Source organism: Chelon labrosus (genome assembly GCF_963514085.1).
Source record: "Chelon labrosus genome assembly, chromosome: 18".
NCBI lineage: Eukaryota > Metazoa > Chordata > Actinopteri > Mugiliformes > Mugilidae > Chelon > Chelon labrosus.
The window spans coordinates 16,845,618-16,861,041 of NC_140351.1; the positions used below are offsets into that span (position 1 = coordinate 16,845,618).

The window sequence follows — 15,424 nt, forward strand, 5'->3', positions numbered from 1 at the left end:
TATTTTCCAGCTGTTGATGCCTGTTACGTATAATTTCAGTTTCATAAGCTACACACTTAACACGACAGGTGCCGAATTAAAATGTGGTAAAGTACGAAATGCTATTTTTAATAACTGTGAGCCTGTACTTGTATTATATTGAGCCAAATGAGTGTTGGCATGCTACATTTCCCTTCATCTAACTCTTACGACATTGTTTTAATAACAGTATTTTAAATGTAAACACTATGTTTTCTAATTGATGCATTATGAATTATTTAAGTTTGCTTCATAGACTCGCTTTTTAGTGTAACATTGGTGCAAGTTAGGCCTGTTTTGTATTAACAGATGGTCAAAGATCCTTATTATATTCGTTTTTGGCAGCCATTTTGGAGCCATGTTTCTCTTTTTGTACTTTTTAAACAAAGGGATCAGAATAATCATCCATCCAAGAGGTGCCACTCATCTATGGAAAGTTGTTACTCATCTGCCACTCACACTTACGAGGTGGTTTAGTAGCATAAAGGTGATATTGTATTGGCTATCTTATGATCCTCAGCCTTAACTGAGCTGTTGTGGGTGTCTGGAGGACGGCATGCATTTAATTGAATATTATTTTTACCCTCATTTCCATTTTTTTTAACCCTGGTATAAGAATCCCTTGCTAACAGATCTATGCACATGTCACTTTGAAACCTCGTATTCATTTTACGAGGTCCATAGTGGCCAATTAGGAGGAGGGAGGTGCATGAGTTTCCTGGAGTCTGAATGGCGATGAAAAAGCCGGCGTCCATTTTGGCCGCGTCTCTGGGTCTCAGAGGTTCCTTTCAAACAAACAGGAAGTTGACCAAGGAGCGCAAAGCCACCGGACTCTGTGCAGCGTTAAAAGGGTTTACAGCTTTTACCTTGAGAACTGATCATATACTGTGTGGTGGCGTCTCGTCTGCGTCATGTACTGTACTTGAGTTTTGTTTTCAATAAAAAGGTTTGTTTTGAAGTTTTGGGCCCCCGAAAAGGAGATTTATTGCTTTCATCAAAGTCAAGAACCAAACTGCTCTGATCCAAACACCAGTTTATTCACATCTGTAATATATTGGTCGATCAAACGAAGCACAGAGCGGCTGATAAAAGACACAAAACTCCAATTTTAAAGGAACGGAAAGGGGAGCTTCTCAGCTACTAAAAAGATGTTTTTCCTCTAAACTGTACTATACATTCACTTTTCAATTAAGCCTTTGCACTGAGGTAATGAGCAAAGAAAAACACTGGCAAGACAAACATTCAGGGATAATGTTAATGGGACAAAAAAAAAAATACTGGATTTAGACGATGAAATAATAGTCTGATAAAAGCTGATATGTTTTCTAAGCTGCAACCCAGGCGCAAGGAACAATCTTCCTTGTCCACCAGCTCCTGTCTGTTGAGTACAGGACATCGCTTCAATCAGTGTCAGTAATAAATGTCTTTAGATGTCAAACAAACGCTCTCACAGTAACGTTACTGTCACACATTGAAAAATAAGAAACAACACAAAAGGAGCAAACAATTGGGAACAGATGAGCTCTCAGCTGATCCGTCAGTCTCTCTCTTTCTTTTTTTAAAATATACCCAGCCCCGTCCCGCATGGGGGAATATTATAAACTGATGCTGGTGTTGTCTGGGCTCCTCTTTGTGACATCATTTGCAAGAAACCGAACTCGCACGTCCAAGCGTCCATGAGGTGGTCTCTTTGGAAACTTGGAGAAGCCCATGTGTGTGCTGTTTGGAGCTCAGGGTCTTTGAAAATCAAACCAGCGAACGAACGAAGGTTTAGGCGTTACCGCGGGGGGGGAGTCTTCATAAAATGTCCAGCACCGCACGGCACCATCGCCCGCAGGCATCCGACATGCATTAGTCTAAAGTGTGAAAATGACTTTGGACGAGGCAGCAACATCCCACAAATAGAATAAGAAAAAAAAAAAAGGAAGATGGAGCAAAGAATGGGAGGAGGAAAAGCCTAGATGCTCTTTGGCCGCGGCGTGTCCAACGCTTACACACACAGAGCCCTGGGGCACCTGGGAAAAGAGAACAAGTACGTGACTAACATCCCTACACAAAATAATTAATGTAAATAAATACATTAAAGTGAGGAAAGCAGTCTAACTAACCTGTCTTCAGTGAAGCCATCCATTTCTTCTTCATCATCCAGCTCCATGTCAAGCTCGTTGTCGAGGCAACCACGTCCATAGCCACTCAAAACACTGCAGACATCAAGTTATCAGATGTTACTTTCAGATCAACAAACAACAAATTCACCAGTTTAAATACTGAGTATATAACAAATTCTAAACTAGTCTCCGCGTTGACGCTGCTGACCTGACGGAGCGACACGTGAAGAATACAATCCTCTTCAGCTTCTTGTTGTAGAAGAAGTAGTTAAAGGACCAAAGGCTCCCCTCTTCTCCAAAAGGGTCGGAGTCCAGATCTGGGTTGTAGCTATGGACAGAAGTTAAAATTAAAATTTAACCTTTTACTCAACACCACAAGCAATTTGCTGCCGAGTAAATCAGCTCAGCACATACCTGTAAATGTCACAGCCCTGCAGGTTGATCTCCTGGTCGATGGCGTTCCACAGCTCGGGCCCGAGAGAGTTGAAGTCCTCCCCCACGGCCGAGAACAAGCTGCTGTTCACCGCGTTTGCCACCTGGAGAGAAATCAAGTCAAATTATTGCGCGTTCTTTTCCGGACCAGAGGCCGGACTCTGCCGTGGAGCGACACACTGACCCAGTTGAGGCTGGGCTCTCGGCTGAACTCGTGGGCCCGCGCCGCGCTGAAGTCGTAGTCGGGCCTGAAGGACTCGTTGAGCGTGGTGATGAGGTAGAAAAGAGTCTTCCTGCAACACTTGTCACTCAGAGGGTTTTCTCCGTCCTCGCTGCTCTTCCCCAGCCTGAACCAGACGAGCAAGGATTAACGAAAAACAGTCCTGCGTGTTAATTCCAGACTTGCGCCGGACGCCGGTACTCACTGTGAAGGGCTGGTGGCGCTGGCGGACTGAGGGGGGGAGAGGGCCTCCAGGACGTGCGGCTCCCCCTCCTGGCAGAACTGCTTGAACATGTGTTTATCGTCTCCTGCCATCTTACAGGAGTAGCTCTCGATCCTGGGGGGGGGGGGGGGGGGAGTCAACATGTAAACACAATTATGGCAGAGTCTAAGCTGAGTACAAATGTTGGCTGAACCTTTTAAAATGACACTAAATAGTCTGTGAGGCTTTAAACAAACCATTACATAACCAATCAGAGCCACACCGGGCGGGGAATGTTCATTTCTGATAGTTTAGACCACGTCAAACCTCTTTCTTTTCAAACAACACGAGTATTACAGCTGCAGGAAACAATTACTTCAACAAGTATGATTATGTGACAAACATTTCTTCAACTGAAGGGAATAAAAGGGGCAGTGATGCCAAAAACCTCACTGCAAGGCAAACAACACATAAGACAGCACACGTCTTTCCACTGGAGGCCATATCTGCTCCAACACCTGACGAGTCTGACATTTCCTGCGTGCTCCTTCATGTTTCTAGGTCAGACGCCACTGATACTGTCATCCTAGTGGAACAGGCTGGTGTGCAGTTGTTTACTTTCCCCCTACCAACCAAGAGGTTACGCAAGAGCAAACGCTGTGTAACCTAGGACGGGCTAACTATCGAGACCCTGGCTGACCGTGGCGGTCTAATTTTAGGGGCACCAGAGGACGCCTTGGTGGAAATAGCCGCTTCTCCGGTATTTCACACCCAACACAGCTGAGCTGCCGACAAAACACTGTGGGGGGAACCGGATCGCTGTAGGGACACTGCACACAAAATTATTTTTACACCGGTACACAACTCTAATTTTACATATTTGTGTTTCTGTGTTGATCTATTTCTGCATCCAATACTTTTAAATACTAATGAATAAACACTGCTATTTAACGTGTGTGTGCAGGAAACAACAAAAGTCTGGTAAGCGAGTTCTTAGCCACGGTCCCGTCTCTCTAATCCACTAAGCAGCCATCACACAGTATCACTATGTACCCGTATATCTACACGCAGTACGAGCCAACAACGCTTCACAGCAGCCTCCAAAATAACCACAGAGCGGTGTGAGAGGACACCGTGATCTGCGTCACTCTGGGTCACAACCAGCGCTTGAGCTCAGTTTCACCTCCCACACTCCAAACCCTGCACTCAGACCGGGCCGCATAGCTCCACAACCCACCGCCCTTTATGTAACAACACTGTCACTGTATCCGCAGGCCACACTAAAAGCTTTACATAACCTAAAGCGCACTAATACTCAACGGTGTGTTCGGGCACAAACAGGTCCCGTCAGTTATCTATTAACTTTCAGCGCAGGCTCTGAAAGTAGACCCTCCAGTGAGGAAATGTGTTATCGTGAGATTGCGTAACATGCAGATAGTTTGCTCTACTACCCCGTTTTACGACAGCGTCTGTGATCTCTGAACCTGCCAAGCCTCTTTGCGCTTCGACTTCGGCATAAGAGCCACTAAAACTATTAAGACAAATTCATCTCCAGAGGCGGCCTGATGTGTCGCGAGTGTTTTTAAAAGTGCTACAGCTCAAGTCTGTTCAGAGCTGGTATCTGGAGTCCTGAGAGACTGGATCATAAACGTGTAAATGTGTGTGGAAATAAAATCTCAAACCACTACCTATAATAAAACAATGACAGGTTTAGGGGACATTTTAATAGCTACCGAAACTAATGGATCACTTTTTGTTGCCTGTGTGCACTGGACGTTACGCAAGATGGTGCGAGCTGATTAGGCACATTGGTTACTAAAGAAATTTGGTCACAAGCGGCCCAGGTCACGTCCCAAGCGATCGGATCGCGAGTGCGTCCTCGATGAATCCTCACAGGTTTGTTCACACCTGTATTTAAAGCTGGCCACTTGCAATCTGATCACTCAGGATGGATGCACTGTCAAAAAAATAAATCATGCCTGAACATGTCCTGTGGCGTTCAAGTGCAGCAGATCTTCACAACACGCACCCAAACATCTTCCTATTAGCTGGTATGAAGATGACTCTGAATTCCTGTTTTAAAAAAAAAAGACAATAAACATGAAGAGATGTTGTGATGTAGGGTTTTTAGACGCTCACCTGCCAAGGATGCGAGACTCCCCCGTCTCAACGCACAGCCTGGAGCTGAGGGCTTCAAAGCTGGAGTTTTCCAACAGTTTCATTGCTGTCGGCAAAAGACCAAACAAAAATACATTCAGCTAAAAGTCACATTAGAGCCTGAGTGGTATTTTATCAACCTTGAAATGCCTCCATACTAGGTAAACATCTTGTAAATGAGGTGTTACTTAGTATTTAAACACGTTAGCTGAAGGCATGTGTTACTACAACCGTATAAAGTCAGTAAAGAGGTAATAAAACTAGCAGCAGACAGATAAACAGTGGGGTAAATATGATTAATTGTGGGGCTACAGCGCCCCCTGAGGACACATTTTACACCAAAACATAATTCCCCCCCCCTCTAACAGAAACTACCACCCCTCCCCCACCTTCCTCAAACCAAGTTGACGAATCGTCTTCCTGGTTCAGACACAATTTACTCACCGAGCAATATTTTCAGACAGAAACCAGCGGGTTCGGAAGTCACTCGGTGGGCTGTATCTTTAGACACCCGGCCTCTTCACCGAGCAGTTTACCAGAGATTAGCGAGCTGCGCTTTGTTGTGTTGACCAGCTAGCCGAGTTAGCCGTTAGCTTTCTGACAGTTGACGCTCCTACCGTCGCTTCACAGCCGAGATATTAATTCGCACTTGAGCTTAAGCATCTTACAAAAGCACTCGGTCGAGGGTGGCTTATTCTGAGGCCTTTTAAATTTATAGAAAAGCTGCTCTTCCCGATTAAATGCGATGAGATTAAATCCAGAGACTGTTGGCGTCCGTCGGAGTCTGTCTGTAGCGGCATCCCTTTCGACCTGATTTCACAAAGCGATCTGTATTAGCTGGATCAAGTCGCCGTTTTCAGAGCGACTCGATCAGAGAAGCAGCAACGAGCTACTTGGACTATCAATATAAAATAACGGTTTAAGATTGGAGCAAATCGTCGATCAACACTACATCAACGCATCTATTCTCATGAAAACAACGGAATCTACTGTACGGTGAAGCCCAGCCCCTTTTCATTTATATACCTCTTAGCTGGTGGGTCCGCCCACCGCTATTTATCCTCTCTCCTGATTGGCTGTTGGCACTTGTCAATCTAAATGATAACGGTAATGATTGGTTAAATCTTCTCAGCAGCCCTCTGTAACCAGACACCTCAACTGTTTAAAACAAGGACATTTAATTATTTTTATGTATATTTGAGATATTTATATTTACAGCTCACTGACAGTCACCTAACCATTACTAATAATAAATGTATGAGCCTCTTTTTTGGGGGAAAAAAAGTATTATTACTAGTTTTATTTTACTTCTTATTAATTGGTCCAATATTGTGATTACTCCCAAATTTCTCCAGATTTTTATTGGTTCAGTTAGCTTGGAATTGCAACAGCAAAGTACCTTTGTACCTATCTATCTAGTTATTGTTAAAGTGTATAGCAGTAGTATGTATGCTGTGAATAAAATAAAATAATACTGTCAAAGTGGCCCAGTGGCCTAATGGATAAGGCATCAGCCTCCGGAGCTGGGGATTGTGGGTTCAAGTCCCACCTGGGTCGACCACTATTATGAATCAGCAACAATTCTTGAATATATAGTGATACAATACATGGCTCAGGATGCTGTGTTGCTCTGTATGTACCACCAACTTGCATAATCCAACACAAACAATTAGAAAGACTGAATTTTATTGACATAAATACAAATTCACACTGAAATCATCCAAGCAGAACATGGAATTGATTGGTCAAGACTGTGCAATATAGACAGAAACGTCCTCCAGGCCTGTGCACTCATTGTCCAGGTACTCCAGTATCACATTACCCCCGTTATACAGGGGAGATTCTGGGTGAGACAGCAGAGAGAGCAGGGTGTCATCCATCCGGAGAGCCTCACCCGTCTGAGGATGGCATAGCCGCAGCTTCTGTAAGGGGAGAGGACAAATTGTTAAGATATATATATATATATATATATATATATATAAATTATGCTATATTTGAACTTTACTTTACTTATAATAACTACTACATGATTTTCAGGAGGAAGCAGATGAGCCTGGTTCATGAGGACACCGTCACTATGACTTTTACACATTACTGTCAACAAACTACATGAAGAAAATACAAAAAGAGGAAGCAGGCACTGCAACATTATTTGGTGCTCATACTACAGTCACAGCTTGTCCCCAGAGCAAACATCGCAATGCAAAACTGGTTAACCCAGCTTCCTGTCAGCAGAGGTCTCTCTTTTTGATGTGGGTGAAAGTGTTTGCAAACAGTAGAGCTCTACTATTGACAGCTCTTGTATTTTAACATATTTTAAGCAGGTAAAAGAAAGAAGGACATATAGAGAGGGGGGGGGGTTAGCAGATGAACTTAAATATATGTTGTAAATACGCTTATGGTGTTTACTGTGATCGTTAACTCATCTCCCCTCTTTTGCTGCCCGTTACCTTAGCTGTCAGAACATTATTGTTGTTCTTGAGGCTGGCAAGAGACGCTGCATAATCCACCACTTTACCCACACTCCACTTGGAACAGAAGAACATGGGCTGGCTGGAGTCTTTGGCCTCTTTAGGAAGATACACCTGAAAATATGTTCTCTCCGTCTGGAAAGCCCAAAAAAAGACAAATGGTAAGACAAAATCATAAAGGTCCATAACAGGTGACGTGCTACATATGCTTACATTACTACGAAAAGCATTATTTTATATTATATTATTTTATAATAATTAAGAGTTAGTATAAAGGCCATGACAGCTGGGTGGGGGTTACCTGCGGGAGTCCCTTGTCTCCTGCAGCATGCAACTTGAGTTTCATGAGTGCTACTTTAGCTGCAGTTGCACTGTTCTTTGCTCCTCTGCGCCCTTTACTTTTGGATCCATCCTTTGACCCTGAGCAGTCACAAGAGAGAAACACAAACATAATTCACATGTAAGTAGGTTAAACAGGTGTACAATACTTAGGACAGAAACATGTTGTTGCATACTGATCCCATGTGGCCAAACAAGGAATGACAGAAGGAATTCTGTCTGTTGGCAGTTCGTCAAGATACTGTATAAACTACTGTACTGACCCACAATCTTCTGCACCAGCTCTTTGGTGGCGGCCATTCGAGGTTTTTGGACCTCCAGCTTCTCGCAGTTGTGATCATCTTGATGACGATGGCTGTAAAGCAAAACAGAGGAAATACAGTTTATCTGTTTCACTGGTGAAATAGTAACATACTATACAAGCACAGCACAGCTCAACAAAGATGGTAACGAAAAAGAGGAAAAAAAGGTAAACCTACGCTAAACAGAAATGTTTTTCACACTGCGGACATATCACCGGTAACAATTCTTTCCCCTTGCAGTCTTCAAATGAACATGGATAACTAGTACTGCCGCCCGCAGGCCGGGATTCCCTTTTTACCAGCTCCTAAAAAGTAAATGGTCATGAGCAAAAACCACAGAGACAATCTCTCAATAAAATAATGGAGGAATATATACAAGTAGTGTTTCTAATCTTATCAAAAAAAAGACATTAAGCACATGTTGGCCTACCTCTGGACACGAGTGGGCTTCTCTGGTTCTGTGTCCAAGGCTGTAAGAGACAAAAGAAAAAACAAAATGCTTCCTTATGAGGGACATGATAAGTACATCTGGACTGATCTGAGTTAAGCAATGCACTATATTTGCTCACTGTGCACACTGTACTGAAGAGTATTTCTTGTTTAAACTCCTTCATGCTTTACTTGTAGTATTTCAGAACAAATGTGCTGCGACTAAAGTTTATTTTATAAGTTAATCAGAAAAATAATTTCTCAATAAGCTGGTTTATAAAATATCAGGAAAACTTTAAATGCCCATCATAGCATTCTAAATCCCAACGTGATACCTCCTCGCAGAGACGTTTAATGTTTCACAAAAGACAAAAAATAATAAATACTCAAAAAAAAAAAAAAAGTATTCTGTAGTTTTGTCTGAACTACAATAACAGTAAGAGTTCAATTACAAAAATGAGTTGTATTTTATGTTAACTATCTGTTGCTGATCTCAATATCAAATTTTAAGTTTGAATGTCCTGATAATATTGTATATAGGCAGATTATTGATTTTTTGGAACAACATAGACAAGTATTTTTAATTAGACCAGTTTGCATTTGGTTAAAGCTCTGTGATATGTGATGAATTATTATTATTAGGCTTTTTGGCTCACAGTTTTACAAAGAATAATAGAATAAAAACTGCATAGTCCAGATGTGCAGGCCTGACTGAGACCTATCCACACAATTTTTAATTCACTGACATTACTCTGTAGAAATCTATTTTCACCTTCACAGTAGACATTTTTTTTTCTTTTTTGTCAAAAAGTTGTTATTTTCTATTTATAAAAGCAATAAAAGCCAAAGAAGTGATTATTTATAGGCACTGTCTACCATACTTGTAATGAGACATCAGTCAGTAACCTGTGGAACGATTCGTATTGTTATTTACACCACATAAATAAAACTGAATTGAACTGAATAAACGTTAGCCGTGCTCAGATATCAACCAGGTTCCAGTACCTTGCAGATGAATCTTTAATTTACTATTTTTTTACAATGTAGATTACATATTACATTAATTTGAGTGAAGGGTCAGGACATGTTTAGTAGCTGTGTTTCTTACCAGAAAACACCACTGCAAGAATCACAAACAAATGGAAGAAAATCTGTAAGAAAAATGTCAGAGTATGAAATGATTCAGCAACAAACTACACACCTCCAAGTTTCTTTACTTGTCTAAACTCTTTATTAAGATTCACAATGACAGATCAACTACTAAACAGCAGTTATAATAATAATACAGTTACTCAGTGCTGTTGGCACATGCAGCTATTACTTTCATTCAATTCAATTCACTTTCTTTTTTTATCTATCTTAACACATACTCACATCCTGGTTTATATGCTATCTACGTGAGAAGTCGTCCGGTTTTATCTAATGATAAGTGTAATGGCACACAAGGTCTTTGCAGTTAATGATTAGCTTGCTAGCTAACGCAGCGAGCTAACAGTCAAAAGAAGCTAACGTCTACCAGCTAGCTGACAGGCTAACTATGCTAAAAAGAGAACCTGCGAGCTCGTTATTAGGAAAAAAAAAACGCAGAATAATGTCGCTCGTCAATGTCTTTGCTTATTATAAGATGAAAGATGAAATTGCAGACCTTTCTGATGGCAGGAATCGATCTGACAATGTTTCCCAATGTTTAATTCAGCCATTAGCTAGCCGTGAGTGTGCGGATCATGTCAACACGAACTTTGACCCCCAAACTGAAGTCACGTGACTCAGATTTATTATTATTATTATTATTATTATTATTTTTTAACATTATATATTTTCTTGCATTGCTTTAAACTGTTTGTATGTGTGATGATATTTTCTCAACTTCTAAGTTATCTAAGTTTGTTTATTTTGATTTATTTTTTTATAACTTTTTCATCAGCTACAAGTTTACACGTTTTTACGTTTTATCAACACGGCTATTTTGACAAAATAAACATAGAAATTGCAAGTTTAAACGCTGCTGCAATTTGACAAATGACTGAAAAACTTTATTCGTTTATTGTCTTAAGCACAAAGAGAGGCCTGGCAGGGCGTTTGGTATCCAGACGTCACGCAGGTAATAGTGAGAGGACAGGTGTGGTGAAAGGTGCGTTCACTGGCTGGTTTGAACTGAAAGCACAAAGCCGTCGAGCTGGAAAATCTGCTCTCAACACACCCGCCCGTAGAAACGCTGAAGTTGGACGGTTGTCTTCGGACCTTGACGGAGGAACTTTGCTTTTTTTGTTTTCCGCGCAGCTTATTTTAAAAGCTGCTAAAAAATGAGCAAAATCTCGAAACTTTTCAAGGGCAGCTCTAGCAGCTCGGGCTCTTCGAGCTCGTCAAAGTCCAAACACCACCGGTCGAAGGGAGGGCCTTCACCGCAGGAGGCCATCCACAGACTCCGGGAAACGGAGGAAATGTTGACGAAGAAACAGGAGTACCTGGAAAAAAGGATAGAGCAAGAACTAGCGACAGCCAAGAGACATGGCACAAAAAATAAGAAGGGTATGTTTGTTTTTATTAGTCTGAGGAATACATGCACCTGTTTCTCCGAGCCAAAGGGCACTGATAGAGTTTACTTTTTATCTTGTGCAGTGGAACTTAAAGATAAAACTCATCAGAAGTATTTGAAAAATCAACTAAACATATTTTGCATATTTCATGTCGGGATTGTTTCCATTTTATTTTTTCCATACCTCTATTTATTGCTCAGTAATTTCTCATGTAAACAACACAGACGAGTAGCTGCTGGCTTGAAGTGAAAAGGACACTTGTACCAGTAAATTTAATGGTTGAATAAAGTGTAGGACACTGAATATTCTTCTTTTGGAAGACAAATATGTATTTTTTTTCCCTGTTTTACTGTGAACATACTTTTTTTGTGAACTTTAACACTCTTTTACATTTCCTGGTTTCAATCTTTGTGACCACAAATGTACCAAATTTCAGGCTAACATGTAAAATTACTGGGGTAGCATGTGAAGTACTCGTCTGTAAGGAAAATGGGGTTTATGGGAACTTTAATTAAATACAATGCAACCGTAACACACAAAAACTTATTATTTCATGTATTTGTCGCTTATACACTTTTAGACCTGCATTTCCATAATACAGACCTGTTTTAACAAACGCCTTGTCTACAGGTTGTAGATGTCAGCATCCACACTGAAAGATCTGCCGAAAGGGGTTTGAGGCCCCTAGCTATAAGATTAGTGACCTACGGTGGTTGTTTTTAAGGTTTATTCCAGTGAGCAACAACAGAGAGTCCAATTTGTAACAAAAAGGGTAGCATTTAATTTAACTAGAAAGTTTCACTCTCTGTGCAAGGAAGCCACTGTGCTCCCCAGTGTGAGGTGTTTTCTTGGCTGCGTTGCTTGTTGGATTAGACTAAAAATAAACATCACCATGAAAAGGGAGGAACTGTTTATCTTCTGTATGTGCACGCCCAGCGCTTGTCGTCCAGATGAGAAAAGATGTCTAATTCGGAAAGAAATGCACACCGGTCACTTCTGCAACCTTTTGTATCAGCTGCCCTGCAGGCCTTGAAGAAGAAGAAGCGCTTGGAGCAGCAGCTGACCCAGATCGACGGCACGCTGTCCACCATCGAGTTTCAGAGAGAAGCTCTGGAGAACTCGCACACCAACACGGAGGTGCTGAAGAATATGGGCTATGCTGCCAAGGCCATGAAGAAGGTCCACGAGAACATGTAAGAAGCTGTTTGAAACCTTTTTTTACTTTCTCCTAAAAATCAAGGCCGGATTGGGTTCATATATGTAGATATATTTCCTATTGGATTGGCAAAATGATTAATAACTGATAATAAATCATTCTAAACTGTAGCTGTAACCCTGATGAAATTTTTTTTAATAGCATGTAAGAAAAAAAAAAGACTATGGTTTCGGTAGATAAGGAAAAAAACGCAAACCTTTGCTGTAATCTTAAATCTATTTTATCGTTCTTTCTTCTACCTCAGGGACGTTGACAAGATAGACGATCTGATGCAGGATATCACAGAGCAGCAGGACGTGGCCCAGGAGATCAGTGAAGCCATCTCAAGGCCTTTCGGCGAGACGTTTGATGAGGTTGATATTTTTTTGTATCTTTTTGCATCTTGCACTGTTGTTTCCTGCCGCTGTAACACCCTAATTTCCCCACGGGGATGAATAAAGTCCTATCTTATCTTATCTTGATAATTTTTATTCATCTTTAATTTTGTGGCTTTCTTTCTTTCTTTCTTTTTGTTTTTCCTGGCACAGATTTTGAAATATGTTTGGCACTTCCTGCGTGTCACCTGCTAATCTCTCTCCTGTTTATTGTTTTGTTAGGATGAGCTGCTGGCAGAGCTGGAGGAGCTGGAGCAGCAGGACCTCGAGGACAGCATGAAGAGTATGGGCGGACTACCGAGCGTTCCCAGCTCCAAACTGCCCTCATCTCGGCCCAGTCACCGCACAAGTAAGCCAATAAACGCTGCATGGACCTAAAACATTAAAGCACACAAGATACCAAATACCGCAGTTAATAATAGTCAATTAAAACACCATTTTCTGCTTATTTTTATCTTTATTTAATTTATCTTTATTTAATGCACAGTTTGCATCATTTAAAATGTAGACATTGTGAAAGATGCATACCCATTATATATATTTTTTAATGACAGGAAGGTATTGTGGTTGATCTTAATATCACATATTTTAAGATAAATTGTCAGTTCCTGAATAAAATAATAAAATTACTAAGTAGCTGCAACCTTAATAACTGTTAATAAGTGACATAATATGACAGCATTGATTGTTAACATTTTCTGTCTCTCTTTGTCTTTTTACAGCGACCAAGAAAAGGGCTGAAGAAGATGACGACATGCGTATGCTGGCATCGTGGGCAACTTAAGTGCATTAAGATTGAAAATGAGCTTGGAGATTGGAGAAGATGGAGAATTATCACACAGAACTGTCTAAAGTTTTTGTAAGGTTTTGGGAAAATGAAGGTTATTGTACATTATCATTTTTTTAAATAAAATGTTCTGCTTATCAGCTTGTAATGTCAAATTACTGGTTATGTTTATCAATAAATTATAAGTGAAGGAATCAAAAAATTGTTTTTTTTCAGATTTATGTTCCCTTGTGCCTTTTATTTTCTTTATTTTTAGATGAATCATTCTTCATTACTGGTCTGTACAGGATGCGCTACTTTTCAAGGCCCACTGGAAGTGTAACAAGGATACGACTGATCTCATAGAGACAGAACGGTATTTTATGAAGCTGTAAATAATTTCAAATTTTGCATTAAAGTTGTTAATATATTGCTTTACTCCTGTTCATCAATAAAACAGTCCTATGTGTTGTTTCACGCTATTGGTTTACTGCTTTTCTTATTATATATTATCATGCCACAGTTTGCTTTTTGTGTTTCATATTATTGTAGTTACATGCAGGTTTTAGGCTGTGAATATTCTCATTTTTGATTTCCTCTATATTTAAATGTTCAAAGCTCGCCCATGACAGGTCCATATAAAGGCACTGGTTCTTAGTTTTAACTGAGAAGCATGCAAATGTACAGAATAGCTATGTAAACCAACAGTGATAGACCCGTGTTTTAACAGAATGCCAGTGAATTACTTTATATTAATACGTCTATACTGTACTAGCAAGCTAAGTGATAACTGAAGGATACATGTACGTTACAATGGTTGTTAACTGTTTTGCCTTATTACAGAGTTTATTTGTACTATCCAGAGCTGAGCCATAAGTGAAAGCTGGTTATTAATAAAGGGCTGCACTCAGAAAATAACTACTTGAAACATCTGAGATGTCATAAGAAAAAAGTCTGTAGGTCTTTAGGTCCGCCCTAAATACCCATGCAGAAACAGAGTAATGTGGTGTACGCTGTTCAGTGCCGTGAAGATTGTACAGACTTGTACAATGGAGAAACTAAATAACCCATCCACAAACGTATGTACCAACACAGGAGAGCCAGCTCATTGGGGAACGAATCAGCTGTCCACCTACACCTGAGGGACAAAGGACACGATGGTTTGAAAGAGGAGTAAAGGAAGCCGTCTATGTCAGATTGGAAAAAATTTCTCTAAACAGAGGAGTTGTACTGAGATTTAGCCTGCCATCAATTTACAATACAGTTTTAACTTTGGTCCCCAAGAAGTTTCAGTCCCATTCACACCACCATTCATAGTGAGGAGGACAGGGACAAACAGTCCCCCCTCAACGATAGGTAAGTATATCTAAACGTTAATGGTTAATGGAAATGAGCTGCACCAGTTTCTGGTTGTTTACACATCAATCTAGTTTCTGTTACCCACAGAGTTTCCTATTTAAACTTCAAACTTCCCACCAGTCCCTTAGAACTGAAGAAGCTACTCGGATGAGAGGTGAAACCATCCTGGACAACTCATCTCACCCACTCCACAACACACTGGCCAGTCTAAGGAGTACCTTTCTACCCAAATGCAACACAAAATGCCACAGAAGGTCGTTCCTGCCTGTGGCCATCAAACTTTATAACTCCTCCCGCTGAGTGTTAGTCACTTTTAACACTATTAACACTTCAGATGCTTTTAATTTATTTATTTGCAATCTTTTACCTCTGTATATTGTGAATACTTGTGCAATATTGTTTCATTTTCTTTTTTGAATGCATCTTACTTTAATTTTTTATATATTTTGTACTACTTTTATTCTATTGTATTTGCTCTGTCAACTAGCAACTGT

General features: G+C 40.6%; 3 protein-coding genes across 3 annotated transcripts; 1 reads left to right on the forward strand and 2 right to left on the reverse strand.

Annotated features, from left to right (window-relative positions):
• Positions 1-1,036: 1,036 nt before the first annotated feature.
• On the reverse strand, positions 1,037-6,136 carry maf1b (MAF1 homolog, negative regulator of RNA polymerase III b). Its single transcript, XM_084566134.1, has 8 exons — positions 5,582-6,136; positions 5,120-5,204; positions 2,984-3,115; positions 2,743-2,905; positions 2,541-2,662; positions 2,335-2,454; positions 2,127-2,219; positions 1,037-2,033 (listed from the first exon to the last, which is right to left on the reverse strand). Exons 2-8 carry the CDS (start codon positions 5,200-5,202, stop codon positions 2,009-2,011), a joined length of 738 nt encoding a protein of 245 aa, XP_084422260.1. The 5' UTR covers positions 5,203-5,204; positions 5,582-6,136; the 3' UTR covers positions 1,037-2,008.
• A 683-nt stretch (positions 6,137-6,819) lies between these two features.
• Positions 6,820-10,417, reverse strand: zfand1 (zinc finger, AN1-type domain 1). The gene is made up of 8 exons (XM_084565640.1): positions 10,324-10,417; positions 9,787-9,829; positions 8,680-8,719; positions 8,427-8,554; positions 8,211-8,302; positions 7,910-8,028; positions 7,588-7,743; positions 6,820-7,059 (listed from the first exon to the last, which is right to left on the reverse strand). Exons 1-8 carry the CDS (start codon positions 10,376-10,378, stop codon positions 6,883-6,885), a joined length of 810 nt encoding a protein of 269 aa, XP_084421766.1. The 5' UTR covers positions 10,379-10,417; the 3' UTR covers positions 6,820-6,882.
• A 424-nt stretch (positions 10,418-10,841) lies between these two features.
• On the forward strand, positions 10,842-14,309 carry chmp4c (charged multivesicular body protein 4C). The gene is made up of 5 exons (XM_084566249.1): positions 10,842-11,207; positions 12,231-12,408; positions 12,676-12,784; positions 13,028-13,154; positions 13,528-14,309. Exons 1-5 carry the CDS (start codon positions 10,982-10,984, stop codon positions 13,587-13,589), a joined length of 702 nt encoding a protein of 233 aa, XP_084422375.1. The 5' UTR covers positions 10,842-10,981; the 3' UTR covers positions 13,590-14,309.
• The last annotated feature ends 1,115 nt before the right edge of the window (positions 14,310-15,424 follow it).